We start from the raw sequence: 336 nt of genomic DNA on the forward strand, positions 1-336 counted from the left end.
GAGAGAGAGAGAGAGAGAGAGAGAAGGTTACTTATTTGAGGGAGGGCGTTGAGGAACGGAATCGAAAGCTGAGGGGGAAGTTTGTTGGGGATGATCGGAGTCAGCGTCATCTTCAGGGAGGGTAGCCATGTGAGATTCAGAGGAATCCATCGCTCTCTCTCTTTTCTTTTTCTCTTTCTCTTTGTTGTGTCGATCTGCAAGCTTTTCTTTTTAGCAGAGAGTATGAGTCTGATATCAAATGTGCTTTCACTTCGCCATGTCTTCCCTCTTCTGACATCACACATGTACGAATCCGATCATATCTTCTATTTGTTACTAGACAAAAATTTAAAAGAG

General features: G+C 43.2%; 2 protein-coding genes across 2 annotated transcripts in view; both read right to left on the reverse strand.

Annotated features, from left to right (window-relative positions):
• The window catches only part of LOC107643156 (protein phosphatase methylesterase 1), a 6,655-nt gene extending 6,349 nt beyond the window's left edge, over positions 1 to 306 (reverse strand). Inside the window, exon 1 of the mRNA XM_016346730.2 lies at positions 32 to 306. Coding sequence (XP_016202216.1) covers positions 32 to 150 — 119 coding nt within the window. The 5' untranslated portion in view covers positions 151 to 306. The remainder of the gene's footprint in view (positions 1 to 31) is intronic.
• LOC107643157 (cytochrome c) overlaps positions 1 to 336 on the reverse strand; it is a 15,404-nt gene that overhangs the window by 8,717 nt on the left and 6,351 nt on the right. The gene's annotated exons all lie outside the window — the stretch shown is intronic.

Source organism: Arachis ipaensis, chromosome B05, assembly GCF_000816755.2.
Source record: "Arachis ipaensis cultivar K30076 chromosome B05, Araip1.1, whole genome shotgun sequence".
NCBI classification, from domain to species: Eukaryota; Viridiplantae; Streptophyta; class Magnoliopsida; order Fabales; family Fabaceae; genus Arachis; species Arachis ipaensis.